Source organism: Ylistrum balloti, unplaced genomic scaffold, assembly GCF_031769215.1.
Source record: "Ylistrum balloti isolate Yb309-2 unplaced genomic scaffold, AGI_CSIRO_Ybal_v1 Utg369840, whole genome shotgun sequence".
NCBI lineage: Eukaryota > Metazoa > Mollusca > Bivalvia > Pectinida > Pectinidae > Ylistrum > Ylistrum balloti.
In genome coordinates this window covers 1,421,879-1,449,433 of record NW_026781998.1, presented here as the reverse complement: position 1 = coordinate 1,449,433, position 27,555 = coordinate 1,421,879, and the positions used below count along the sequence as shown (strand labels likewise).

Here is a 27,555-nt window from a genome sequence, read left to right as displayed (position 1 = left end):
ATCCCATATACATTAAAAACATTAGTTTGTCAATATCATACTCATGTTGGTGTTCTTTTTGGCAATATTTGGCAACAAATATATACATTAAAAACATTAGTTTGTCAATATCGTACTCATGTTGGTGTTCTTTTTGGCAATATTTGGCAACAAATAGATATCAGTTGAAATAATTATTGTTTAAATCATAAAAAAATGTTTGTAGCCAGTTGATGCTGATACAGGAATTATGATAGACACTCCAGTGAACATACAGTACAGATAGTTAAATATACATGCCAAATCATGAATTAACCGCATCATACGTCACTGTTTCATCCTGTTAGGAATCATCAATGATGCTTTGGTGTCCAGGAAATTAAAAACAGAATGCACGAGGTCAACTTGAAACTTTAATTAAAGCACTCATACCAGTTGGCTCAGTGAATTTTGTATTTGGGATGAACTCAACAGAACAAGTACATATGTATACTCTGAACTAGTGCAAAACATACTTCTCTTTATGTGAATTAAAATCTGGCATGTTTGATTACATCCAACTTTAGAAACTAAAAAAAATTCTCCTTGTATGTAATAACATGTATGACCTAGAAATATTGAAGATTATAGAATATTTTCAGCACTGAACCTTTTCCGACGTTGGTTTTAGGTAGATAGAATTATGAATGGTTTTACTAGTAATAATATTGCTAACATTATGTCTTATTTTACAGGTTTCGCAGTAATACTGAATCTTCAACTGGTGATGGTAAGTCCTAATTCTAATTTTGGTATTGGATAACATATACCACAATCTGTTTTATATTTGAACATTTCTATAGTCAACAACATTACTATGAAAATTTTAATATTTGATAAGATTTACTAACCTTTTTGATATTTTTTTAACATTTACCATAATCTTTTGAATACTTGATAACATTTACATAAACATTTTACTATTTTATTTTTTTGTTTATATTATTTGTAACTATTTACCCTATTTACAGTTATTTGTTTGTAGTTTTGAAATACATGTAGTGCAATGATTACGTACACCATAAAAATATAGGGTTTTCACATTCTCACCATAACTAAGAAATTTTGAAGATTGACATTCCATGTATCAAACTAATTAAGTTTTTTAAGGCTAAATGTGATACAGGTACGATTTCAGCCAATTGTCACATCCTTTTGAACTAGCTGTTACTACCTATCCTGGCTTTCTGATTGGTGGAAATCTGTTACAGTTTCAGCCTATTGTCACATCCTTTTGAACTAGCTTTTACTACCAATTCGAGCTTTCTGATTGGTGGAAATATTGCAACAAATTATCAGTGACACCTAGTGACAGTCATATGCTAGACTGTGTGAACAATGCTGCCATCCTTCAAAAAAAATTATACATGCATACTCTCCCTATGAGACAATCAAGTATTACAATAAAAACTTACAAAAATTAACAGACTAGGTGTTCATGAAAATATTCAGATCAGGATTAGTGTCAAGGACGAACTAGCATTGCTCAGGTCCGCAGAAGATTCTCTGAGATGGGACAATATGAAGAAATGTATAGAATTATGGAATAATTGACATCTATTTTTAGCGTCTATCTAAAAGCTAAATAAGAATTTTAAAGACACTTTACGAACATATTTTTAAAAAATCAATATAATAATGTAATAATGGAGAGTAATAATTGTCGGTTGTAATAATTGTCGGTGGCACTGTAAGTTGTGAATCATAGTAGAGGTCAGCATCTTCAACTACATCTCTTGTGATAATAAATTAAGTAGGTTACATCAAAAGATATGTACTTAATATTATTGTAGTACATTCATATTTGTAGTGTTAGTTTCATACATGTAAAATGACAGTCCTGATAACAGCTTGGCACACAAGTGTACATTTACATAAAAATTATGAGACACTGTTGCCGAAAATACTGAAAGAAGTTAATGATATCTAAAAACGTATTGTAAATATCATAATAACATATGCTTGTACCAAGTTTCATGTTGATATTTGTAAAATTGGTTGAGTTGTGGAGAGGTAAATTTTCCTTGATCACCAACATGTGTGAATATTCATATCGCACTTGAGAGCGTCATCTTGGTAGATGTTGACTTAATAAGGAAAATAACCAATTACATGAATGAATTCATCCCATAATCATTTCATGACTATATATATATATATATAAAACATTTATTTGTACATGGTTGTATATTCCTCGTCACACAATATTATGCACAAATCTGGGCCCGTATTCATGAAACCATTCTCATGCTCAAGCATAGATTTTGTGCTCATGCAAACTTTTTTTTTATAATTTGCCAAAATCATATAAAATAATACAAATGTCAAATTTAAACCTTGAATATAGCTTTGACTTGAAGTCCTTTCAAAATTGTTTTTAAATCTTTGGCAAAATCAGCCGTATTTATTAATTTTTAACTTAAGCAAGATATAAGGCTTGGGCACAAAATTCATGCTTGAGCATGAGAACGGTTTCATGATTACGGGCCCAGGTAATTGTGATCTCTGTTAGTGAAATGTGTGGACTAGCTGATACAAACTGAGGTATACCCCAGCTATGTAATGCAGGCGATTGATATACTGAGACGAAATGTAGGCATGTTTACTTTGTCAAAGAGTAACAGTCTTTCACTACACATTTTGATAAGATAATTGCGCGAAAACTATCCTTATTATGATGAATAAGTAATTATATGATTATAAAACTCAGATATGCTTCATAAACACCAGTGAGGCCAATTTTAATAAATAATGAATCATATGGCCCAATGCAGACTCCGCCTACTAATAAGTCTTCACAAACTTCCACCTATACACAAGTAAGCAGACAAGTGCATACGACCTCTCTGTGTTGATATCTGAATGTGAAAGAGAATAAAACACATCCTAAAATTTCTTAACAATAAAAAATTTAAGTGTTTCAGAAGATAGTCAATCTGTAATTAACATTTTGTGAACATTCCACAGAGACTGCTGTCTTTACAGTAATTTCTTATTTTGGTGGTCGTTATCATGTTTTTAGACATTTCCTCCTGATTGTCGATGATATTAAATCGAACAGTTCGCAATAATATATAATAATCTTTCCCGGAGCATAAAATCAACGCTTTGTCAGTTCATCCATTTGTCCATCCGTCTGTCATAATTTTGTGCGGAGCATAACACAAAACCTTTTAAGAAGTATCAATGTAAACTTGATAGGTAGATAGGTCACAGCTAGGAGAATGGCATTGCATCAGAACCATCCCTTACTTTTGTATAATTTAGGAGTTATTGTCCCATTCTGTGGGCAGGTAGATAGGTCACAGCTAGGAGAATGGCATTGCATCAAAACCATCCCTTACTTTTGTATAATTTAGGAGTTATTGTCCCATTCTGTGGGCAGGTAGATAGGTCACAGCTAGGAGAATGGCATTGCATCAGAACCATCCCTTACTTTTGTATAATTTAGCAGTTATTGTCCCATTCTGTGAGCATAAATGTCCCTGACAGCCCTTGTATATCTTTTTGTTGCTCAGGATTTTTTCATACCAGATAACCCTGACAATCAATTATAGCGGTTTGCAAAATCTTTGATCTTCTCAGAAGAAAAAAAAATGAAAATCCTACAGCTATGTTATGTAAATTTCAGATTTGGTCTTTGATAGCCATCTTCTTAGTTTATTTTGTATGTGATTATATTTCATATTTAAAGTACAAAATTAATGTATAAATTGTCAACATGTTTAGCCATTCAGTAATTGCTGTACTTTTATGGAACAATTAGGATATCCATGACTTATCTATAAAACTGAAAATTGATAAGATGTAGAAGAAGTGGATCTTTTGGCAGGACAGATAACATTTTTATGACTCTTCTGATGTACAAATCAACATTATTGGTTTAAATTGTAATTTGAGTGCTCAATTACACGGCTAGGACGGCTGATTGATAAGTTGTGAGCCTTGTATTGAAGAAGTGAAGCGGGGATGTCCTTTTTCAGCTCTACTAGTCACTGACTGTTTATAGCTGTGCACCCAAAGACTGGTATCATTTGGTCTGTTTATGCTGAAAAGGTAGCACTCTAAAGTAAACAAGACCAGTGAAGTTTGCAAAATGGACAAAACTGCTGAAAGAGCAGTGATTCAATATTTGCATGAGAAAGGTCTAGCACCTAAGGATAGCCATATTTATATGGAAACAACACTAGGGAATGATGCCACTTCATTTGCTACAGCAAAAAGATGGGTGACAAAATTTAGGCATGGCAGGCAGAGCCTTGGGGATGATGCCCATCCTAGAAGGCCTGTCACTGTTGCAACCACAGAAATAGTCAATAAAGTCCATGATATTGTTATGTCACCCAAGAGGCCAAACAATACTCTAAACAATGAAAGCACCCTAGTTCATCAACCCATCCCCGACTCCCCCACCCCCACCAACTGTTCCATCAGTTAGAAAGATTATGGTCTCAGTTTTCTGGGATGCTGATGGTATTCTGATGGTAGATTATCTGCAGAAGGGACAAACAATCAATGGCACAAATTATGCATCACTTCTTAGGCAGTTAAGAGAAAGTATTAAAACTCAAGTGCCCGGAAAACTCAGTTCCACAAAGATAATGCGCTGTTCACAAGGCTGTCATTGCTATGACTGCCATTAACGATTGTGGCTTTGAATTGATTGAGCATTGCCTTATTTACCTGATCTCACTCCATCAGACTACCATCTTTTTTTCCAAAATTGAAAAAGGACATTTCAGGTACCCACTTTCAGTCAGATGATGACACCATACAATAGTGGAGGATGTTTTGAACGGTCAAGAAAAGGACTTCTTTAAAAGTGGCATTGAGGCCCTTAAACATCCCTGGCAAAAGTGTATAGATACTGAATGGGACTATGTTGAAAAATAATGCAATATGTCTGCTAAAAGTCAAACCCTTAGATATGAGGCTCCCAACTTATCAATCAGCTCTCATATATGATTGGTAAATCTACATGACAGGTCATTTGCATACACATACAATATTTGCTGTTTATGAACAGGAAAACCTAACAAATGTGTGATTTATTTACATGAGTATGAAGTTTTGATATTTTCGAATCCTTGTTAAAATTATAAAGGAATATGTACAGAGCTGTATATTTTTCAAATTCTTGCATTTATGATTGTATTCCTCAATGTTTTAATCTATATAGTTAAGTGTTATTTCATTCATAGATAACTCCAAGACTACCTGGTATACACACTCTATGGACCTTGACCCTGACAGTGAGTCAGAGGTCAATGACAACACAGGGTCATGTGACTCTGGGTTAATTTCAGTCAGTTCCAATGGAGACAATGTGAGTGCTGCTGGAGGCCAGAAAATACCAGACAAAAAGCCCAAGAAAATTAAGCCTGATGGTGCAGATGAGTATTCAGTAAGTTAAGGTCATTGGTGGAAAATCCTTGGAGCAGTTTAGTTTATTTTTTCACAACATTTCATCAAACAGAACTCCAGATTTATTTTTTTTACATTACCTGGCCCAAAGGGCCAAGTCAGCTATACAGAGGCATTCATCATCTGTTTGACATTCTTCGACTTTTTCTAAAAAGCACTACTATAGTCATGAACAACTGATGGGATTTAGACCGAATTTGGTCTGAAGCATCCTAAGGGGAAGGGTAACATTTTTGCATAGTTCCTGAGGGCCTTAGGGGCAAGGGCCAAAAAGGGGAAATTTTGCAGTTTCTTTCAAATCCTACACCTGTATCAATGATCATCGATGATGAAATCTCAACCCAAGCTTCAGATTTCAGAGTCGCACTTGATTGGACATGATCAGTTTTTACCTCTCTGATCACACTCATCCACCATAATAATCACATGAAGATCTTATTTTGACTATATGCCTTGAACCTTCATTTAATATATATATAATCAGCATGACCAATCACTCAAGATTATATGTCATTCCATACTTACATATTATTTCCTTTATTCCTTTATTAACTCACCTGGCTTGAATGGCCAAGTGAGCTTGTGCCGTAGTCTGTCATCCGTGGACCCATCCATCTTCCATCTGGTGTCAACTTTTCACTTCATACAACTTCTTTTCAATAAGGGATAGGCCCAGGGTACTGAAATTGGGCGTGTAACATGCTGGAATGGAAGGCTGTCAAGTTTAATAAAATAAATGACCTTGACCTGCTTGTAAGGTCACAGGGGTCAAATATATGGAAATCTTCAAACAACTTCTTCTCAGTAACCAAAAGGCCGAGGATATTGATATAAGGTCTGGAGCATGCTGGAATGAAAGACTACCAAATTTATTAAAATGAATGAAATTTCACCAATAACATGCTGATATGATGACTTCCAAGTTTGTCCAACTTCACAACCTTGTTAAACTTTTAACATCATGAGGTCAACTGTTATAAATTCTTAGCAGGTTGTTGAAACTTGTTAAGTCACCTTGTGATGTTTCACAACTTAATGTCAATTAACAAACAGGTGAACAATGCAGGCCCATTGGGCCTCTTGTTTCAAAACACATCATACACAGCATCTCTGAGTGTCTTTGAGACATATTATACTGTTATATCTTGTTATGGACAGAATCAATTTTTTTTAAATTTCTATAAATTTGAAACATAAAGAGTTGTGTCCTTTTCTGTTTGAGCCTGTTTAGAAAGACAAAATGGCTGACAGATGGTATCTTGGATTTTGATAACAAAATTTAGTTTTTATTCCTGTTTTTGGAGAAGTACATGAAGGATTTTTCTCAGATTTCATCTGCAGATTCCCTATGGTTTCAGGCTATTTTCTTGAGAGGTATTTTCAAATGTCAAATTTTATGAGTAAATCAAACAAAAGGAGAAAAATGGAGGGCATTAAAAGATCAAACTTACACATAGCAAATGAAGACCAAATAATATGGATCACCAAGATTCCTCTGGGATCTTGTGCTGTACTATTGTAAACTTAAACCAGTAAGAGTTCAACGGAATGAAATTTTGTACTGTTTTGCAGGTAAAAGACTCAGATACCTTAGAGAGCATAGCAGCATTTTTTGACACAACTCCTTCTGAGCTGAAAAAACTGAATCGGTTAACAAGTCGCCTGATATTTCCTGGGCAGGTGAGCAGAAAATAAAATTCCATTTACTGTGAAGTTAGTCCTTGTACTTTTTAAGTTTTGGCCTGTTGTATCCTCTTAATGTGTCAGTACATGTCGTTCAAAACCATAACGTCTTTTACACTTTTACCTCTTAATGTATCAGTACATGTCATTCAAAACCATAACGTTTTTAACACTTGTAGGTGCTCTTTGTTCCGAAGCCAGAGGAGGTATTAGAGGAAATAAAACCACAAGCATCCTCTCCAAAGGGGTCGGAAACAGCCGATACAACAGAACATCGACCGTGTATGGTATGCATTACCCCTTCAAGAAACACAACAGACAGTAGTCTTCCATATCATGGGAAGCTTGATTAGCTGGTTGTAGGAGTTAAAGTCACATCATGTGTCATAATACAGTATCAAGTTCTACAACTGATGATGAGATTTGTGGTCATCATTGAAGTAAATTGATTATGTGTCACATTTTGAAATGAGAGGTTTGTTTCATTGTCTATTGTCCATCTGTCCTTCTGTAGACAAGGTTTGCTATCGCTTTTTCTTGAGAAGTACTTGTTGGATCTTTCTCAAATATGTATGTTTCCCTTGATCCCTAGTTATGCCTGATGGATTTTGGGACTGACAGGTGACCATCTTGGATTTTGAATTTCCAAGTTTGTTATCATTATTTCTTGATAAACGCTGCATAGATCTTTTTCAAGTTTCATATATAGATTCCTCTTGGTTTCTAGTTCTGCCTGTTTGAGTTTGGGACTAACCAGAAAAACAAAATGGCCGACTGGCAGCCATCTTGAATTTCACCTAGTAAAAATTGTTATCCCTATTTCTTAAGAAGTACAGATGAGATCTCTCTCAAATTTCATATGTATGTTCCCTTTGGTCTCTACTTGTGTGCATATGATTTTGGGACTGATCAGAAGAAAAATGGCTTCCAGGTGACCATTTTGGATTTTGCGGGTAAAGACTATCACTGCTTTTTCTGCAAAGGAATGCTCAAATTTTTCATCATTAAGAGCAAAAACAGAGAAGAGAAAAGAAGGAAAAGATAGAATTTTCAAAGAGCAAATAAAGATCAAACAATGGTGGGTGTCAAGATCCCTCTTGTTTGTTTATCACCGGTGAATGGCCAGGGTCATTTTGAGGTGTGGTTGCCTACTAGTAGCTGGTTATTACTCACTGAACTATATACAAGAGGCCCATCCTATATCATCAAGATCAATAAGGGAAACGTGTCTTGCCAGAGGATCCAACCATGACAGCACAAACTGTTCTGTTTGTCAGTTTCCTGGGAAACACAAACTGCCACATGTATAAAGTGCCAGACCACATACCTCTAATCTTATACCTAGTCTGACCTAAAGGTAACCCTTGAACTGATTGAGCTATTATAGATCTGGCCTGGTTGGGGTAAGACTTACTGTAACATCATTAATTTTTTGTGAGAGTTTTATTTTTATTGATTTTGGTAGCTACCCTCAATTCTTGAATTCATTTGTCCAAGAACTGTTGAAATTAGTGTAATTAGGTTTAATGAGTTATAATTATCCATAAAATCAAGTGTCCAAAAATAGAACTTTTTTAAATCACAAAAATTGAGCCTTATGAAAATATATATTTTTACAATGTTTTAAGCCCCTGCTCAATGTTTTCCTATCTAGTCATCTGCTACAGATGCATACAAACATTGGTTGGACAGCAATTCAAAGGTTTCTGGATTTTTGTCAACAGGATATTCCTTTAGTAAAAATGGCTGACAAGCCACCTGCAAAAATTCCAGGACATATCGAACGTCAAACATCAACGACATCCCCCAGCCAAGATGAGTCACCACACAAACTATCAGAAGAAGAAGCAAAACAGCTGGACCAGGAGTGTCACGAACGCTTCATCAAGGTCCGAGTGAAACACATCACAGATGGACAGGTAATCATGATTGTACAATTGGGGTCAACAAATTGCATTTCAAACTGACATAACAGAGTTAGGCATGACTGTATACATATGGGCTCAACACAGCCTTCAACAATTACATCAAACACAGCACTGATTGACAGGTTTATGTACATTATCAAATATATCACATATTATTTTTAGTAATTAACAGAAAGTCTTAGTTTTGTAACATACTATTGGAAAATAGAATGTTTATGTCATTTTCTCGTAGTGTTTTTTAACATTATAGTCACTTCAATGCATGTGATTCGATTTCGGGAGAAAATCAGAAACATGATGCTGTTCTGGTTGTGATTGTTAGGGAGTGGTCAGTGGGGTGCTGCTGGTTACTCCAAATGCTGTCATGTTTGATCCGAATGTGTCCGATCCTTTGGTGTTGGAGCATGGAGCTGAACGTTATGGTGTGATAGCTCCGATGGACATGATCGTCAGCGCTGCTATGTACCACGATATTGCTGCGATGAGTATTCATGGAGACAAAGGGTTAGTTCTACATATAACATTACATCTATAGATTTACATCTACTGATTATAATTTCATTTACCTGGTACAACGCTATGCTTTAAGTTTTGGTTAAGGGTAATATGAAGGTTTTACCAAAATACATTTATTTCCTGTTGGCCAGATGTTTTGGTTGGGCAACGTTTGGCATAAATAATCCTGATTTCAAAACCTATTTTTAGCTCACCTGGGTCCAAGGGCTCACAATTGTGAGTAATTATCAATCTTCTTTTTCTCCAGACACACTAATGATGCACCAAAACCAGAGATCTACCATGACCTGAGCTGTCCACTCTATAAGTCATGGGTTGAAGGTCACGCTGAGCTGATGAAACAGAACCCACAGTCCTGTGCATCTAAAGTTGGTTCACCAAGTCGCAGCGCAACCATTAACAGTGAAATGTCAGATACTGGAAGTTTGTGTTCATGTGGGCAAGGAGTAAATGCCCCAGGGCTTTCTCCTGGCAGTCAGAGTGCAGGAGGTCTGTCTCCTGCTGGTAAAAATGAGACACGTCTTTCTCCTGGCTGTCAAAGTACGTCAGGTCTGTCTCCTATCAATCACACCACATCTGATGTTTCACCTGTAAGACTTTCACCAAATGAGGACAAACCAGTGAACAGGGAGTCAGAAGATGATGTCATGCTGCTTGATTTAGACATCAAACATGGTGATGACAATTTTTCCCAAGTAGATGCTGATAAATTAAATGTTGGAAAAGGGAGAAGCACATCCATGGATGAATTTGGAGAATTCATAAGTGCAGATCCAACTGAAACTAACCAATCAGAGAACAAGCTGTTGCAACAGGATAAAATAGACGAATCGGATAGTGATAACCATAATTTAAATCAAACTGCTAGTGTTGATGCAGAGGAAGGAAAGATTGGACTGATACAGTTAGATTCCTTGCTGTCAAGGGGAGATAACTCTAACAGTGAAGAACTAACTGCTTCTTGTCAGGAATTAATGGTTGGCAATAATGATGATGCAAATTCTTTTCACTTTGAAAACACTATGGCTGTGGAACGTGTTTTATCAGTGCAAAGCGCTGTGAATTCAGAAAAAAATGAAAACACTGAAAATGACTCTACTATGGAACAGATCGGCAACATTGTCTATTTGCCTGTTTCTGAGGACCAACAAGGGGCAATAACTCTGAGTGATGTGGAAACAGCACAGGACAGACTCAGTAAGATTAGTGTGGACAAGTTTGAACAGGAGGATAAATCTGTCTCAGAAGCTGTGGATGTTCCAGGGTCAAACAAAGCCTCAACAGGTGATGCAAGGCATTCAGGTTCGTTTGGATCATTCAATGTTTCGCCACATTTGAGTGCATTTGTCAATTATGCAACTGGATTATTCAAAACTAATGCGGAAGTCAAAGACATCTGTGAAGCCATGTCAGAAATGGAAACGCAGGGGAAGGAAGGTGTTGTCAGTACTCCACAGACAGAAAATAGCATTCAAAGGAGCACAGTAAAGTCAGGATTGGAAGTTGAAAATGCGATAAAACTGACAGATAAACCAGAACTGTTTCAGTCTTTTGATGGTATGTATACTTTCTATATTATCTAGGTCATAGTTCAGCAAAGAAATAATCTCAGATTAAAAAAATTAGATGTGCTGTGCTGGTCACATACAATGCATTTGAACAAAAGAGATGTAGAGGTTTAACTGTGTACTGATGTGAAAGTAGGCAATACTAACTATAGAATTAATACTGAAGTGTTTCATTTTCAGATTGTTATAGAAATGCATGACCCTTATTAATTATATACACTGCTAAGTGTTTAAAATAATGTACATAACTATTTCATTACCTTAAAAAGCCCATGCTGAAATTTAACATATTTCGACTGATTTCTTTTTTCATTTGAGATTTTTAAATTTTAATTTTGATTGTTTAGTACATTAACCAGTGCATAATTATTATAATTTCATAAAGTGATAAAGGCCCAAGGGGAAAACACAAATCAAGAAAGATTTTATACCTGGTACAAAAATTAATAACCAAGTTTGCTATTTGTCTGATTGATGATCAGTTACCTCCCTTGTGCCTCAGTTACTTCTCATTTAGATAAAATAGAACAGCATGTATTTTCTATTTTTTTATTTTGCTGCTAACTCAGTCTGTATATTGATAGTTAAACATTAGTGGACACAACAGTAATATCATTATCTCTCAGCGTCTACATATTTAATGATTAGTAAATAAACAAATGTTACTATGTTAGTGAAGTACTTTGTCTGATGTTCATTTCATCATATTACATTTATAATATTTATTCCTCTATACCATGTTCATTTGCATTATTTTGTAGTGAAGATTTTTGATAATTTGGATAATTTTCCTATTGCACCAACTGCTGAGATGCTTTGAAAGTTTAAATTTCATTTTCTGTTCATTATTGTTCAAGACTGATTGACATATAAAATCTAAATATATACTCCACATACAATTTTTAACACCAGTGTTTGATGATAATCACCAGTGCATTTTGCTTTTATTCCTTGTGTGTTTAACCAGGGATTGGTAAGTTATGTGTTGTTTGATGTTGTCTTGTTTGATGTCTGTACAGAAATGACATACCCAGAGTCATTCTTTATTTAGCTTTAACAACTTTTTTGATGCCTCTGCCATGGTAGGAGATCTAGACCGATTGCTAATCAGACATAGAATTATACTCACTGTTGCCCTTACCTGTCTCTCATGGTTTTCTGTCTACCCAATAATATCATCTGATCGTAACATCAAGTTTTACTGTAACACCTGATCGTGTAAAGGTAATCGTCATCCAAATTCAAATATGAAAGGTCACATAGGAGTGGCCATGAGTGGTCATGTCTTTTATTTTCAAATTATGACCTAATTTCATGGAATATCATAATGTATCTTTGTATTTTGAAGTTTCCCTATAATTATCAGGCTAAAAGGAATTATAAATGTGTGTCCATGAATGTTTACATTATATTTGTATCTACAAATCTGTAGATTTCAGATTTCATTGGAATAGTAATAAGCTTATCTTGCTTGAAGAGCCAAAGTGAACTATTGGCATAATGCATCGTCTGTTGTCCATTTGTCTGTGAAATTTTTCTACAAATTGTTACTAGTCATGACCCGCTAAGTTCAACCAAATTTTGTCGGGAGCATCCTTAGGAGAAGAAAAAATCAATTTTGTATAAATGGATGGTCTCGGCCCTCTGGGGCGAAAGTGGTGGGGCCAAAAAGGGAAAATCTATCAATTTCTTTAAAGTTTATCTTGTTCTTCAGGAATTCAGGGTTTTCCATAATTTTGTTAGTAGTAGGCTGTGTAGTGAAAGTAGGAGGCTGGCCTGCCGTGTACGTGTAGTCGTGTACGGAACATTATTACGGAACTGGATTGGTGTAGACGGCCAAATCATCAAAGTAGCCGGTCAAATTGGCCGGCGGCTGGCTCTTATGGAAAACCCTGGGAATTGCAGGATATTGTCCAAAATTGATCTGAAGCCTGCTTTGGTTAAGGAAAATAAATTTTGTATAAATGGTGGGTCTCGGCCCCCTGGGGCAAAAGGTTGGGAGCCAATTGGAGAAATAGAGCAAATAGGATATGTAAGTGAATGACTGTATGACACATCTGATATCAAAGAATACAAACAAGATGGTGCACAAACATTTGGCTGTAATTTAATAGAAGGTTATTAAATGTCAGTGAGATGAAAACAAATTTTAAAGAGGATACTTCTAACTTTTGGACTTCATATCATTGGTCTGACATGTTAGCTTAACATTCCAAAATTGATTTCTTGGCACCCAGAAATCGATTTGACAGAATTTTTGGGTGCACACACTATGCATGTAGAAGCTTATTTTTCTACCATTTTCAGCCCCAAAAAGTACCTGCGCAAATCAAGTATGTGTGCACATTATGCAGGTTTAAACATATTCATGATGTAAAAATTGGCCCTGGGGTGTATCCCACCCCTTGATACTTAGTTTCAGGGTTATGTCTTTGATACAGTTAAAATCACCTCCCCATAACCATTCATATATATAGAATTGCTTGTCATTAAGAGATAAACAAATTTGTTATGTAAGAATTGACCTTTGGGTGTTGCACTCCTCTAAGGGCTTTATTTTTGGGTCATACTTTTGACGTAGTTCAGATACCAACCCGTTAACCGTATAAAATCTTACTGGTTATCAGAAGAGAAATACAGTAGAGATATAAGAATTTATCCATTAGTTTTGCCCCATTTTTGAAGCGACTGAGCTTTAATTTGGAAAGATTTTAAATACCCAACCTATGACATGTATACCATTGCTGGCTCTAAGATGCAGGAGAGTGATACAGGCCATATGGGCCTCTTGTTAATAGTGAACATGACATCTGTTTGACCACAAGGCTGGGACCCAATAGGAAAATTATATTCAGAAATTATTGATTATATTTGGAATTCTTTATCAAAATGCTGAGTAGCTAAATTAGCCAGTTTAATGATGCTTGCTGTTTATCTGCTTGGCCAGTCGGACCAGGATTGTTCATTTATATGAAATAAGGGCAGATCTATTAGTCATATTTTACCTCCTTGCAAGCTTCAACTATACCTTTAAAAGCCTGTATATAAAATATCTGCAAGTACATTGCAATAGATAACTGAAGTGCTACATACAAAGTGCCAAGAAAGCAGTTTGCCAACACATAAACAAACAGACCCCTTTAATGTCATTATGTATTAATAGTTATTTATCTTCCTTGCCAACAAACCTAGACAGCTGTTTTGTAAATAAATATAGCTAAAACAAAGGCCTTACATCAGTTTTTTTTTGTCTTGCCTGCTTTCAGTAGTTGCAAAAACAAGACTATATATGGTTTTACTTTTCAGTGGCAACAATGTTGTCTTCAACATTTCATCGTAAATTTTGTGTTTAGACCTATCACTAAAACCGTAAGGCCAACGTATAAACCAAACTTAGTATATTATCTGATCACTTGACTTTGTGGACACATCAGCTCATATATCAACCATTTATAGAGTATTTTCTAGGATTTTCCTTTCCCTGATCATCAGGGAGAAGGATTTTTTGCGATGAAAATGTCGTATTGGTTTAATTTTGAGAATTAATCATTTTGGGGGTAAAAATGTCTTATTTAAATGCATTTTGAAAATCAAATTATTTCTAAACTTTTCCTTTTATATTTTGTAATTCATCTTGATTAAACAGTGTGTGAAACAAATAAATACCTGTAAGAATGCAAATGTGTTTATGTATTTTAATGTTTTATATGTTTTAATGAAAAACTTGGAAAATAAGAAAATTGCAAAAAAAAAATATTGGATGTAATTACACAAATAACAAGGTAGTTATTTAATGGAATACTCTTCATATTATATCCAGTAGTTATTTGAAAATCATACATATAACTGCTTTCAGCTAACCATATTAGATTTTGAAAATTTCATTTTGTGTTAAATTTTTTTTTTGAAAACAATGTATGTTTTTTTTTATTCTGATTTAAAAATCAAAGTTTATGTCAAAACTGTCATAAAACAAGTTACTCCAGTTTTTATTAATCACTCTTATTGGTCTGGATGGAAGGGTGTGATGGGAATAACTGTGAGAGTAAACCACGGTGGGGAAAACCCATTTGGTCATGCTGGTGATCCCCATACCTTTTCATGTTTGTTCTGGAAATTGAATCACGGAGGTCAAGGTGACAGGGATAACCACTGCACCACCTGACCACTGATTCTGATTAATGTTTTACTGTATTTTCCTTTAAGCCACAACTTTTTTCCTCATGAGGAGGGTGTGTGGCGTATATGCCAGTGCAGCTTATACGTGGATGAAACCAAAAAAATTGGTAGAATGGGGAAAAATTTAGTACCAGTACAAGATGTCATAAACTGGTTTTTACGAGTACCATGTGTTCATGACTAAAACAAATTGTGAAGAACGAATCGCAATTGTATACTAAATGATTTGAAAATTGCAATCGAATAACATTCCCATGGATTTAATTAATCATACCTGTTGACATGAATCAGTAATATTTTCTTGTCTTAAGAGGTTTCTTCACAACAGTATATGCAAGAAAGCGTAGTGGATGTTTCCAGTAGACTGTTGCACCTGGATTGATAGGTTGAGGCCTCTGACAAGGGCAACAGAAAAATCATATAATTGTGTATACTATTACTTTGATTTTTTGAGAACCTTTAGGACATTGTGAATGGCCCTGAAGATTCATGCTCAATTAATTTTGGAAGACATACATAATTAGGTAAATATTTACTGATGAATAAAATAAAAATAAAAAAGAATGTCTGGGGGCCTCACCATGCCCATTTACACACGGATATGGTTTGCGTCTTTTGGTGACGGGGTCAAATTCTAGAACGGCTGCCATGTTTTTTTTTTACATTGTCCCCGGCTTTGACAGCTTACAAAAATGTATTACGGAATTATAGGAACTTTTTCAACATGCTGTAGCCTTCATTAATATTTAACATTAAAGACACTGGTGTAGAGGTTGTAATACTGTGTATAAGTCAGGCCCTACCTGTGTTGGCAATCATTGAAGGCCCCAAACAAGTTCACTATTTTATGTATTTTAAATGACCAGCATTATCCATAAGATAAAGGATTATTTGTGCAAAATTCATCAGTCAACTTTATTAAATGTTACACTGACAATCAACAAAAACTTCCTTATGTTATCTGTTAATGGTATATCAAACGTCAACAACAGTGGTCATCATATCATAAGAAAGAGTGCAGCTTAAACACCGATGAGGCTTATACGCCAAGCAAACCGTGAAAATGACTTAAAACTGTCCCGAGGCTTATATTCAGGTGGGGTTCATAGGCCAGAAAATATTAATTAAAGTTGTCTTTCTGAATACATTTCTTACGGCTGTTTACAATAACTTGTCCATGTCACTTGATGTTTGAACATGACACTACAAACTTACAAATATATAGTTTATGGTATCAAAACTACTGAAGATTTGAAAACTAGTGTCCTTTTTCATTTAAATCATGACATTAATCTTAAGTAACTGCGTTTGTGTGATTTTTTACCTTCATCAGTGTTATTAATTTTTTCGTAAGGTTTCAATAAGCACTGACACAATAGCTAATAAAGTTTTGTCATGAGTGTTACTGAAATAACACAAATTTTTTAGTGTAAGGAGGGGAGGGGTAAAATTTACTATATACAGTAGTTAATGTTATACACAATTTACATTTGCATTCTGTGTACATTGTAGTCAAAGTAATCTTAGTGTTTTTTAAGGTCTCTTGTTTCATCTTTGTAGGGCTCAAAACGGTAAATATTGGGAGTTTTTTGTCTTATCATAAAGTTTTTTGGCAGGATTTTTCAAGCACGACTGGATCACAAATAAACCCAATACACAGTCGACTATCAAATACTTAATTAGTATTAATGATCAAAATCATAAGTACATGTATTACCAATTAAATAAAGTAAAGTTTGTTGAAAATTGCTTGAAAAAAAGAACATTTTAAGTCTAACTTACTGACTGTGTAGTTGCACTTCAAAGATTGTGTGTATTTTACCTTTTTTTCTTACAGAACTAATTCCCAAACCAGCAGCAACCTTTGATGATCTCCCTTTATACCTGTGTTTACGCCTTGGCATGCCTATTAACAAGGAGATTTCTCAGACATGCCCCATACAGGCCTATGGCAAGGGTCGTAAAAAACCAGAGTACTGGTTTTCTATACCTCGTGAGAAGTAAGTTAACAAAACTTTGTAGGTCTCTATTCCATGACAAAAGATATTGAGTTAGCTGATTATGTTGTGTTCAAGTGGAAAAAAATTTGTGGACATAAAATTTGAAATACATACTTCTATCTGAGTTACTTAATATTAAATAAGCAATAATGTCTTTTACCATCTAAAACTGATATTTGGTTGTAACTTAAATAGATATATACATATCAGTAATCAGTGAGAGTTTTCACCAAGTGTTTTATTGTTTTGATATTAACTCCATGATAAGCAGTCATTTTACTCAAAGGAAGGATAATGGGCCATATGAATTTTATGGAATTCTCTTAATAATTTTTTTTTCATAATTTGTTGTAAAGTTAACATATTAATTGTCTTTTTGATGAAATATGGAGGTTATTGCGATAATTGTAGCCTTTTGCTGTTGCTTAGATTTTCTACACATTAGTAGACATTTTTCTTGCTGATAGAATACCACTGTACTAAAATTCAGAAAGCCAGAAATGAAATTTTAAAAAATTATTTCAAAATAAAAAGTTTGAGTCAACACCGGGTTAAGTTGCATGGTAGGTAGTGGGTGCCTACACCCCTTTGTCTAGTTCCCGAGAAATACAGGGTGATTGAAGGAAGAATTTACAGTATAGTGTTGAATATCTCCAGGGGGATCAATGATGACAAGCAGTGTAATTATGTAAATAAGAATTCACATCTACTATTTGTATTGACGAAATGAACATTACCTGTTTATATCACACAATATAACGATTGGACATAGTAGTCATTTTATAAGGTTTAGAGTAACTAAAAAATGGAGTTATGTTACTAATAAGAGATCAATTACAAACAAGTGATAGGACAAGCACATGACCAGTCATACTTTTCATCACTGAATGGTTGGTTCATATTTCAGTACAGATATTCAATTAAAACATTTCAACTCATTTCATACGATAGATTACAATAAATGTCAACATTCTGATATCATATACACCACACAGTCATATATAATCCTTTTACTGAAGTGAGAACTGCCATGTGCTCTGATATGCATCATGCATATATGACCCACCCGGATTGAGTACCAAAAGATTTAAAGGAAATTTTTATACTGTAGTGCTATCTCACTCAAGTAAACTGTCAAACCAGCGGTATACATTACCTTGTCATATTATACTGACAATGGGCAAACCAGTTGTTACACTACCATAACGCTGAGCGTTGAGCAGGGAATAGTAATTATCATTAATAAATGAAAGACATCAGGTAATTTCTCCTCATACCTGCCCTAGTGTTAGCCTTTTACCTGTAATAAGTTTGTCTTTAACACTATGGGGCTGATGAAAACTTAATGTTCAAATCAGAATTCTTGAAAAAGAACTTCACAATTTTTTCTTACAAATGAAGAAGACTTCCATTCAATAAGGTAGCATACATCCTTAACTTAGCCTTCCAGTCAATAAGGTAGCATACATCCTTAACTTTGTGTATTTTTTAAATTTCAGAGTAGATCATCTCTATGCCTTTTTTGTACAATGGACGCCACAGATTTACGGAGGAGAAGATGACATTGCTGAAAAAAGAGGATTTGTTGTCCTGAACGAGGAGGAGGATGAAGAAGAAGAAAAACTGGAAATGATGGATGAGTACTTCAGTAATGGCATGCTGCAGAAGGACTGGGAGGTAAGAGGTCAAGAGTCAAAGGTCATTTCTGTCAAGGCTGTCAGAACCAGATAAAGTTATCAGTCTTGTGATGTTTTATACACTCTACTTTCTCCTTAGCCATAAAGTAGATGTTAATTGTTTTGTCCTAATTGTTCCTAAAGGGCAGAAACAAAGATTAGATGTAATAACATCAGAAAAGAATTAATTACTAATCTGTCAGCCTTGACGGAGATTATTTTTCATTTCCTTATTGATGGCGATATTGTTGATAAGAGACTCCGAACATTGTGACAGGATGACATTGGAGCATGTTTTCTATAATATTTGTCAAATATTTTGATCATTCAATCAAAGTGTGAATTAAAAATGTTTTATAAGTGTAGACAGATATTTCATGAGTTGTTGCCCCTGATTGCAGAGATTGGATCCAGAAGAATTTTGGGTTTGTACTTTGTTGGGATTACATGTCCTTATTGGTATAATATGTCAGTGGTTGGCCTGATCAAGGCGTCATTGTTTGTATAATAATATCAACTTACATTGTGGGGTGACTTGATGTGGTTTTGTATTAACCTTTAATATACTTACCTGAAAATTCTGTTTGCAGGAAAAATGTATGAACAATGGAACATTTTAAGCTCACATATATTAAGGGCAAGTGAGCTTATGGCTTCTTTTTAATAATCAAAATGCACAGGAACAATCATTGTGCCTGTAGCATGCTCAGATGAAGGATACCAACTTTGTTCAAATTAATGACCTTGACCCACTTTGAAGGTCAAGAGGAATCAAGTGTACTGAAATCTCCCAAAACCTTTTTTTCTATTTCCAAAACAGTGGGTTTGTTATTTCACTCACAACCCAACCCAACCCCCCACCCCCCCATCTTCTGTATACCCAACTTTTTCACAAATGACTGCTAGTATCGAAGGACTGAGTGGATTTTGAAAAAATTGAACAGAAGCATCCTTTGCTGAACAGTACAGCAGATTTTTTGTAAATGGTTAATCTTGGCCAACAGGGGTCCGAGGAGCTGGGCTCAATAGGGGAGAGCTGGGCTCAATAGGGGAGAGCTGGGCTCAATAGGGGTCCGAGGAGCTTGGCTCAATAGGGGAGAGCTGGGCTCAACAGGGGTCCGAGGAGCTTGGCTCAATAGGGGAGAGCTGGGCTTAATAGGGGAGAGCTTGGCTCAATAGGGGAAAGCTGGGCTCAATAGGGGAGAGCTTGGCTCAATAGGGGAAATATAACAAATTCCTTAAAATCCTACTCTCACTGTAAGAATGAATGGATTTTGTCGAAATTTGGTATGACAAAACCTGGAATAAATTGAAATCAGTCTTGTATAAATAGTGGGTCTAGGTCCCTTGGGATAGGAGGCGAGACCCATTTCAGGGGAAATAGAGCTCATTCTTTAAAATTCTTCTTTTGTAAAAATGACAGGTTTGTAGCTGACCCTATAAGTACTTTACTGTCTGCAGTATGAGTTGTGTGTGTGGAAATTTAGTCTTCCTTTTCCTTTAGTTTGGATGAAGCAATTTCAGCCAAACAAAGCTAAGTTAACGATACAGGCCTGATGGGCCACTTGTTTTGAAATAAATCACGTTTATATGCTGCGATATATGTAGTATACTTGCATTTGTTTGGTTGTCGTTATATTCACATTTGATTGGCTTTTATGACACTCAATTTTGATTGGCTAATTTGTATTATGTATGATATTGTGCCCTAGAGAATCAGAAGAGCAGTAAGCCAGGCAAGCAAGGACAATTTATGTCTGTCTATCTCATTCTTAATTTGACGTTTTTATCACAATATTGCTTATTAATAACTTTGATTCTGCAGTTTCAGTTATATTTTTAACCCATCATCATCAGATGGTTGGCTATTCAAATCACCCTTTGTTGATGGTCTGTCGTCTATCCATCAGTCTGTACACAATTTTTGTTGTCACTATTTCCTTGAGAAGCTCCGGATGGATCCTTCTTAAATTTCATATGTAGGTTTCCTGTGGTCCATAGTTGTGCCTATTTGGTTTGGGGTCTGATTAGGAAAAACAAAATGGCAGACATTCAGCCATCTTTAATTTCACATACTAAAGATTGTTATCCCCAATTCTTAAGATCTCTCTCAAATTTCATATGTATGTTCCCGTTGGTCTCTATGTGTGCCCATTAGATTTTGGGACTGATCAGAAGAAACTATATGGCTTCCTGGAGACCAATTTTGGATTTATCAGTTAAAGATTATCATCTCTGTTTCTGCAAAAAAATGTTCAAATTTCTTATCACTAAGAGCGAAAACAGAGAAGAGAAAAGAAGGGAAAAAATCCAATTTTCAAAGAGCAAATTAAGATCAGACAATGGTGGGTGCCACGGTCCCTCTGGGATGTTTTTGTAAGATATACTTTCAGGCTTGTGTGATTATTTCAGTATAAATTATCGTGGTATTTGAATATATTACTGTTTTAATACATACTATATCATCACCATTATTATATGAAGATATCTCTATCTAAATGGTACAATGTAGGTTCTTCTCCTTAATTTCTACTCTTTCTTGGTTGAAAACCTTTTGCATGCTTTTTTCTTTTACACTGCCATTTTCAAACATATACAGACAGTATAATACTTTGGGAAGTATAACCTCAAGTTACCTTATGGAAATATATCTGATTAAAAAAAGGGTATAACTCAGGTGGCTGTTGAAGGCCCCTGGGCCTTTTGTATAAACTATATGTAGCTCTCGCTCAAAAATTTTAACAGCATCAGAGGAAATTAACAAGCATCTTTGATTCAAAAGATAATAATGAATTTCAGGTTAAATTACTTGTGAGTATCACCATGTTTATAAATGGCAGTGTATATTTAGTGGCATTACAAGGGAGACAACTCTACATGTTTTAATCAATTATGTTGTATCTTTGGTAAGAAATGTTTTGTGAAATGAGATTCAATGCAGACTTGTTTTTATATATATAATATCTACTATCATTAAACATCACTCATTTGAAAAAAGTAATTTAAAGCTGTGATTTTTCTAGGTCGTTGTATGTTCCTTTACATAATTGGCAATGCATGGACATGTATTACAGTATGATAAAACTATAATTTATTCCCATTCAGATGCTCTGTTTCAAGTAGGAAAACATTCAGCTGGTTGTGAGCAGTCAGACAAACTTGAAAATTAATTAGATATTAATGTAGAGGCCTTTAGAGGGGAACTACACTGATTCTGTCGCTGCTCTTTAACATTTTCTGATCCCTGTTTTCACAGATTATAAGTGCCGATGAGATGGTGAACAGGAAAAAAACTTGTGAACCAGAGGTCCTTCCTGAACTTATAGGACAGTCCAAGATTATGGAGGAAAAACACATTTACATGGTATGAACAAGGCTTCACTTTGTTAGGTTACCTGAGACAAAGTCTCATCGTGACATATACTACAGTTGTGGTGATTTGGTTCTCAAACCGTGCAGTAGTGATAGGTTTTCTTACCTGTCTCTTGAAGCCTCAGCTGATTCGCGGAATAATTTGGTAGATCCAGCAACCACAACATTTGTGAAAGGAGCAATCTTCCTGCGATATCGCCTAGCCGCTAATGCTCATTGCACGCCATGGCTGCAGGAGCAATCTTTCAGTAATACCTCCCAGGTAAACAGAAATCTTGCATTTAATCCTCATCACTTTTCATCGCTGTAAGAGTGATGTTCCTGCGCAGTCACTTAAGCAGGGTCACTGGAGGGTTTTAATCTCTTCAACTAGGCGTCGCTTGTCGCTCCTGCAGGGTTTTGAGAACCAAATCACCTCAACTGTACTGTGTTTACAGTCACCTTTGCCTGGAGTCATACATCTATAAACAATTTCACATTTTTGACTTCTCAAAAACCCCTGAACTGATTTTAGAGAAATTTTGCAGAAATCTTCCCTGCCCTAAAATGAACCAAAATATGTAATTATATGGTCCCCATCCCATAGGGGCCTAAGGGATTGGGGCAAAGAGTATCAAATTGACTCCAATTTCAAAAATCTTCTTCTCAGCACGTAAGGTAGAGTCATATGCTCTTCAAGGATGGAAGTGTCTTAAGGATTTGTAACCTCAAAGGTTTCTGTCATTAGTTTCTTTTTACAGACTTTGATGAATAATGCTGGATCAGTAGTACATTGGTTATACAATTTATAATGGGTTTTTATATTATAATGACCTTAGTTACAACTTCATGAGACTTCGGCCATCGTCGGGTAAGGTCAAGGAATCCAAGATAACACTTGACCTTTTTGAAACCTTTCATTAATTAGCTAAATGGACAGGAGGCTATGTATGTCCTCTAACTTCATTTTGTTAATTGTTGATGATAGTCATTTGGTGTTTTAGTGTTTTATACAGACTAACTCAAATTAAATTTCAAAAATAGAATACGAGTCAAAGAGCAAGAATATTTTAAAATTCTTTTTCTTTTACAATAACAATATATAATTGTTTCAGTTAAATCGAGTTTTGCCCCCACGTACAATTGGCTATCCATGGATGATGATCTACAGTACAGAGCAGCATGGTTTTAGTCTTCGTACGCTGTACAGGGACATGCAAGGGATTGACAGTCCTATCCTACTCGTGGTACATGACACTTCAGACAATGTAAGTGATATCAGACATCCCCCATCTTACTTGTGGCACACAACACTTCAGAAAACCAAAATCATATCAAATATACCTATCTCACCCTTACTTTTTTCTTCTCAATAACCAATGGACCAAATGTTTTCATATCTGGCTGCTAGGTTGCTTGGATAAAATAAGCGAAACGAAATGACCATGACCCATATTCAAGGTCACAGGAGACAGATTAGGATGAGACAGGGGAATCTCAACCCAACGGAGGAAATTATTAAGTTGTCAAACATGAGGCCTGCTGAGTGTTTGACAATTTGATAATCTTCCATCAATGGTTGATATCCCCTATCTACCCCTAAAGGGAATGAATTATTTTTCTCTTAAATTATTTTTCTTGTCAGAGCGCAAGACCAAGTTTATTGTATAAACAAAAACAATTGGATGGCATATAAATAGTGAAGACCTGTACCTTAGATTCTTCATGCACAAAATATAATTCTAATTGACATGCTAGTAACACATCAAATATCATTATACTCTAAATATTTAGGTCACCTGAGACAAAGTCTCAAGTGACCTATTGCAATTGTCTTTTGTCTGGCATCGACTGTCGTAAACAATTTACGTACACTCCATCTCAATAAGCAAAAGGCCCAGGGTCATGGTATTGGGCTGGTAGCATACTGGAATGAAGGGCTAGCGAGTTTGTTCACATGAATGACCTTGACTTATTTTCAAGGTCACAGGGGTCAAATGTATTAAAAATATTTTAACAACTTCTTTTCAATATCACAATGGCCCAGGGCTATGATATTTGACAAGTAGCATGCTTGGATGAAGGGTTATCACATTTGTTCAAATGAATGTCCCTGACCTTCAATCAAGGTCATAGAGGTCAAATATGCTAAACTACAACAACAGACAGTATTATCAGTTCTGTTTAATTGAAAATTAAGCCTTCAATCTTAGAAACAACAAAAACTTGTTAAGTATGCATATATCAGTTATGTGTGCCCCAATGATGGGGCTGATGGACAGGCTCAAAAAATGTCCAAAGACCCTAAAGACCTCAGGTAACTGTTAAGGCCCATGGGTCTATTCTTTAAATATATCTTTATAATTCATTGTGAATTCATTGTGAGTTTCAACCTTGACGATAACACTTGATCAGTTTTGAGTATAACAAAAGATGTGTGTGACCTCATAAAGGTAGTTTCGGGTCACATCACTGAGGTCACTTGTTTTCAGAACATGGAATGCCTAAGGTGAGACAAGAAAATGTCAGACTTGGAAAAAACATGGATTTTCCTGCATTTCCTAGGCAAGCAGTTTAGTTTCATCTCAGGACGAGACCTGTTTGTGATATTACAGTAAATATTATCTGTTGTTAAACTGTATATACTTCTCTATTTGTTATAGATATTTGGAGCAGTGACATCACAAGCTCTTAAGATGAGTGATCATTTCTATGGAACTGGTGAATCCTTCCTGTACACCTTTTATCCTGAATTCAAGGTACTGTATAACTGGTAATATTCACGGGGAAATAGTTTGGCTATCTTCACAGTCGTCAGAGAAAGTGCAAATTATCACCAGCATGCATTTAACATCAATCAGAATGTAAAGAAATCTTTGTTATATACATGAATACATGGATACACATGTGTGAAATTTGATCATGATCAGTCCATACTGGATGGGCTGCAAAATTGAACAACCATACAGTTATGCCTCTTTTTACATGATATTTTTAAAAGATTCTTGACTTGAACTGTATTTTTACGCAGGTTGCTGATAAAAAATTTCGTACAGTCAGAATAAAACGAACTTTTCAGCATTTTCCTTATAAATTGTAAATGGTTTGAAAATAGTTTGATTACCAGGGTACATACTGTTGAATACGTAATGATTAATTGTTGCTGCAAAATATGTCTGTTAGAAGTGGGTCTGTGTTTCAGCATTGCAGTTTTTTGAGGCAAGCTTCAATATTCTCCATTAGCTGTTAAATGATTATGCTTATCCAGAGGTGTAAAACTATGGAATGCTGACAATAATTGATCTCGTCCCAGTTTCAATGTTAGTAAAATTTTCAATGTTTTTAACATTCCTTATTTTTTTGCAGGTCTTCCATTGGACAGGGGAAAATGATTTCTTCCTCAAAGGCAATTCAGAAAGTCTTTTCATAGGAGCTGGACAGTAAGTTCTATGTTTCTGTACATCAGTAGAAACATATGGGTTAAGTTAGCATTAGCTCCCCTTGTTATTGTTACTTTCTATGGTAATTTTGTTGTATTGAATCTATTGTCTTGATAGCAAGTTTAATCATTCGATATGTATCATATGCCAACAGCCTTGAAGAGTATGTAAATGGTACTTAGAAAGTAGTACAACTTGGTAATTGGGCATTGGATATCAAGACAGCTTGATCAGTGGTGACAGGGTAGTGGGAAAACTGGATTAGTGGTGACAGGGTAGTGGGACAACTGGATTAGTGGTGACTGGGTAGTGGGACAACTGGATTCGTGGTGACGGGGTAGTGGGACAACTGGATTAGTGGTGACTGGGTAGTGAGACAACTGATTAGTGGTGACAGGGTAGTGAGACAACTGATTAGTGGTGACTGGGTAGTGAGACAACTGGATTAGTGGTGACTGGGTAGTGGGACAACTGGATTAGTGGTGACTGGGTAGTGAGACAACTGGATTAGTGGTGACTGGATAGTGGGACAACTGGATTAGTGGTGACTGGGTAGTGAGACAACTGGATTAGTGGTGACTGGGTAGTGAGACAACTGGATTAGTGGTGACTGGGTAGTGGGACAACTGGATTAGTGGTGACTGGGTAGTGTGACAACTGGATTAGTGGTGACAGGGTAGTGGGACAACTGGATTAGTGGTGACAGGGTAGTGGGACAACTGGATTAGTGGTGACTGGGTAGTGAGACAACTGGATTAGTGGTGACTGGGTAGTGAGACAACTGGATTAGTGGTGACTGGGTAGTGAGACAACTGGATTAGTGGTGACTGGGTAGTGAGACAACTGGATTAGTGGTGACAGGGTAGTGAGACAACTGATTAGTGGTGACAGGGTATTGGGACAACTGGATTAGTGGTGACAGGGTAGTGGGACAACTACATCAATAATGACTGAATAGTGGGACTGTTGATTTAGTCGTGGTAGGTTATACAGTGGTGCAACTGGGTCATTGGTAACTGGGTAGTGAGATAGATGAATCGACAATTAAGATCTTTTGGAGGTCTGCCTAACAATTTCAGATGACTGTCAAAGCATTATTAAACAAAACCTGGGTTTATGGTATTTACTGAACAAAGGGGCTCCAGGATGACATAATGAGTTAATCGAAACATTAGCTGGAAGTAGAAAAATTTCTTTTAAGTTAATGATAACTGTTTTTTTGTAGAGGAAATTTTGGACTCTGGTTCGATGGAGATATTTACCATGGCAGAACCCAACACTGTGAAACATATGACAATGATATCTTGACGTGTTCAGAAGACTTTGTGGTCAAGACACTGGAAGCCTGGGCTTTCTTCTCTGACTAGAATATCTCAAAATGGAAACAAGGTCTACATTTTCACATTAAACCGTAAACTTTGACTGTTGTAAGACAATCTGTCTTGACTAAAGTACTCATACAGTCATGAAAAATATACATGGAAGAAAAACAGTGATGTATACATTGTTGATCAGATGGGTGTCTTGTCAACAAAAATGTCTATAAATTCAAAAAATTAGTGATTATTTCAAATGTTAAAATTATTAAAGTTCATTAAGATAGAAATTTGAGAACATAAGTCAATAGTTTTAGTTTAACATATAAATGCCATAGGTCCTTCATTTTTGTACTGGCCATGTTTATGGTGCTTGAGTTTAAATTGTCATTTTGAAAGTGAGATCAAAGGGAATTTTTAGGACATTGTTTTCAATGAAAATCTTAAAACAGACTC

The 27,555-nt window shown here is 35.6% G+C and overlaps 1 protein-coding gene across 1 annotated transcript in view; it reads left to right on the top strand.

The window, feature by feature from the left end:
• The window catches only part of LOC132545342 (nuclear receptor coactivator 7-like), a 55,262-nt gene extending 27,970 nt beyond the window's left edge, over nucleotides 1–27,292 (top strand). Inside the window, exons 2-17 of the mRNA XM_060209019.1 lie at nucleotides 714–748; nucleotides 5,220–5,422; nucleotides 7,015–7,122; nucleotides 7,305–7,412; nucleotides 8,850–9,044; nucleotides 9,376–9,557; nucleotides 9,817–11,130; nucleotides 11,244–11,245; nucleotides 17,154–17,316; nucleotides 18,816–18,993; nucleotides 19,394–19,417; nucleotides 22,249–22,356; nucleotides 23,459–23,611; nucleotides 25,007–25,102; nucleotides 25,710–25,783; nucleotides 27,009–27,292. Of these exons, the coding sequence (XP_060065002.1) occupies nucleotides 714–748; nucleotides 5,220–5,422; nucleotides 7,015–7,122; nucleotides 7,305–7,412; nucleotides 8,850–9,044; nucleotides 9,376–9,557; nucleotides 9,817–11,130; nucleotides 11,244–11,245; nucleotides 17,154–17,316; nucleotides 18,816–18,993; nucleotides 19,394–19,417; nucleotides 22,249–22,356; nucleotides 23,459–23,611; nucleotides 25,007–25,102; nucleotides 25,710–25,783; nucleotides 27,009–27,150 (3,085 nt within the window). The 3' untranslated portion in view covers nucleotides 27,151–27,292. The remainder of the gene's footprint in view (nucleotides 1–713; nucleotides 749–5,219; nucleotides 5,423–7,014; nucleotides 7,123–7,304; nucleotides 7,413–8,849; nucleotides 9,045–9,375; nucleotides 9,558–9,816; nucleotides 11,131–11,243; nucleotides 11,246–17,153; nucleotides 17,317–18,815; nucleotides 18,994–19,393; nucleotides 19,418–22,248; nucleotides 22,357–23,458; nucleotides 23,612–25,006; nucleotides 25,103–25,709; nucleotides 25,784–27,008) is intronic.
• The last annotated feature ends 263 nt before the right edge of the window (nucleotides 27,293–27,555 follow it).